Source organism: Cupressus sempervirens, chromosome 6 (assembly GCF_028749045.1).
Source record: "Cupressus sempervirens isolate cs-2001-9-10 chromosome 6, ASM2874904v1, whole genome shotgun sequence".
In the NCBI taxonomy this organism is placed as follows: domain Eukaryota; kingdom Viridiplantae; phylum Streptophyta; class Pinopsida; order Cupressales; family Cupressaceae; genus Cupressus; species Cupressus sempervirens.
The window spans coordinates 678980756-678983351 of record NC_143123.1 but is presented as its reverse complement, the minus strand read 5'-3'; the positions used below and the strand labels follow the sequence as shown (position 1 = coordinate 678983351).

Here is a 2596-nt window from a genome sequence, read left to right as displayed (position 1 = left end):
TTGGTCATGTCGGATACTATCGAAGATTCATTCAGAACTTTAGTAAAATTGCTTCTCCTTTGTTTGCCTTGTTAGCTAAAGATGTTGTTTTCACTTGGACCCCTAAATGTCAAGAGGCCTTTGAAACCATTAAGAACAAATTAGTAACTACTCCTATTCTTAGAGGCCCTAACTGGGGATTACCATTCCATATCCACACAGATGCTTCTGACTTCTCAATGAGAGCAGTACTTGGACAAAAGGAGGACAATCTCTTCTATTCAATCTACTACATTAGCAAGAATTTCACTGGTGCTGAGGTAAACTATATGGTAACTGAAAAAGAATTTTTAGCAGTTTTTTATGCTATTAATAAATTTCGGCATTACATTACTGGTTATAAAGTGTTTGTTCATACTGATCATTTAGCAATTCGATTTTTGATGAATAAACCTGTGGTTACCGGTAGGGTTATTCGATGGTTGCTTTTATTACAATAATTTGATGTCACTATACTTGATAAGCTTGGTCGAGAAAATGTGGTTGCAAATTTCTTGTCCCGGATACCTCAATTAGATAAAGAAGTTGTTCCTATTGATGACTTGTTCCCTGACGAACACCTCTTTGCAATCTCTACCAAAAGTCTGTGGTATGCCGACATTGCCAACTATTTGGTTACATGCAAATTTCCACCGCACTTCTCCCCTCGTGAGCATCGTAAGTTGGTGGGCCTCAGTGGACAATATACTTGGATTAATGGTCTTCTATTTCGAACTGGCATTGACAATATCATACGTCGCTGCATTCCTGAGGAAGATGTTTTTGACATTCTTTGTGCTTGTCATACTGAACCTTGCAGAGGACACTTTGCTACTCAATGGACTGCTCACAAGATTCTGACTACAGGTTATTACTGGCCTACACTTCATAAGGATTACAGATGCTATGTTCAACATTGTGACCAGTGTCAATGCATGGGTCGTCCTACACAATCAAATGAGATGCCACTTCACCCTTAGCTTTCTATTGAGCCTTTTGAAAAATGGGGCCTTGATTTTGTTGGACCTATTAACCCACTATCCAGAAACAAGGAATATATTCTTGTTTGCATAGATTATGTCACAAAGTGGGTTGAAGTAGCTGCACTAAAACATGCCAGGGATACCAAAGTTGTTGAATTCTTATATTCTAAAATCTTCACTCGCTTTGGTGTTCCACGCGAAATCACTACTAATCAAGGACCTTAGTTCACTTTAGACCTCATTTCTACATTAATAAAGGAATATGAGATCCACCACAGAAAATCATCACCTTATCATCCTCAAGCGAATGGACAAGTTGAGGTGACTAATCGAGAACTGGAGAACATCTTACCAAAACTGTTGCACTTCATAAACGTGATTGGGCCACACGACTTCCTGAAGCTATGTGGGCCTATCATACTACGTGGAAGACCACCACTAGTCTGACCCCTTATGAATTGGTTTATGGTAAGAAGGTTGTACTTCCTATTGAGTTTGAGATTAAGACTCTTCGAACTGCACTTGAACTCGGATTGAGTCTCTCTGATGCTCAAAAGGAACTACTAACCCAACTCCACTCCCTTGATGAGTTACGTCAAGAAGCACTTCTTCATACCAAACTTGTTCAAAATCAACAAACATTGTGGCATGACAAACACATTCGTCAACGTTCTTTTCAGCCTAGTGATTGGGCACTTTTATACGACTCTCAATTCCAAGATTTTAAAGGAAAATTTCATACAAGGTGGCTTGGACCTTATGAAATTGAACATGTGTATGAAAATGGTGTGGTTCAACTCTGTACTGTGGATTCTGAACGTCGCAAGCTTCTTGTTAATGGTCATCGCCTGAAGCTATATAAGAGGCCTCTCTCGAAGGACACTTTCTTTTGGGAGATTGCCAAGGAACTCATCATGGTTCCCTTTGGTCTCCTTCAGTATTAATAATATATATCATATACTATATATATATATTTATAGATTTCAAAAAAAGAAAAAAAGAAGAGAAGATCCAACAATGAAAACCAGATCTTTGGCGTTGTTCGCCAACTACTTGTTGAAAATTGGGTAATCCAGTGACTTGTAGTTGTTAGACTTCCTGGATGTGAAAACTAGTTCGCCAACGCTTCTAGGCGACACTGGGTTGAAAACCAATTTTTTGGCGATCTTGTGTGGTAATAAATTCAAAAAAAAGAAAAAAAAAGAAAGAGCCAACCTTGCTGGTTGCGACAGGAGGTTTCCTTGCTCCTGTCACCCTTTTTCTTTTCATGCCCATCCTTCTTGGTTGGATGCGATAGGAGGTTTCTTCAATCCGGTCGCTCTGGCCCTTTTCAAATACCCGCCAACACTCTTCTTGCACGTGTCTCTGTTCGTGATCTTCTCTCTTAATGATCATTTTTTTTCAAATCTTTCTGTTGCAGGTTTCACGTGCTTCCTTCATTTTCCACGTTGCTCCTTCATTTTTTTGGCATAATTACTCCATATTTGGCTCATGCAGCATGGATATTGCTCCATCATTGTTTCGACATTGTCACTCCATCATTCCACTACTTTTCAAGGAGTTTTCTTACCCTTCTTTTTAGTTGTACTTCATTT

At 39.1% G+C, this 2596-nt stretch overlaps 1 protein-coding gene across 1 annotated transcript; it reads left to right on the top strand.

Annotated features, from left to right (window-relative positions):
• The first annotated feature begins 218 nt into the window (after window positions 1–218).
• LOC149554014 (uncharacterized) lies at window positions 219–998 on the top strand. Its single transcript, XM_089790403.1, has 2 exons — window positions 219–444; window positions 556–998. Exons 1-2 carry the CDS (start codon window positions 219–221, stop codon window positions 996–998), a joined length of 669 nt encoding a protein of 222 aa, XP_089646529.1.
• Window positions 999–2596: the final 1598 nt, after the last annotated feature.

Excerpts from the sequence above, each read along its gene's own strand:
- LOC149554014 (XM_089790403.1), top strand. The coding sequence starts at position 219 with ATGAGAGCAGTACTTGGACAAAAGGAGGACAATCTCTTCTATTCAATC. Across the intron at positions 445-555 it reads GAATAAACCTGTGGTTACCG|ATAAAGAAGTTGTTCCTATT; the intron begins GTAGGGTTATTC and ends TACCTCAATTAG.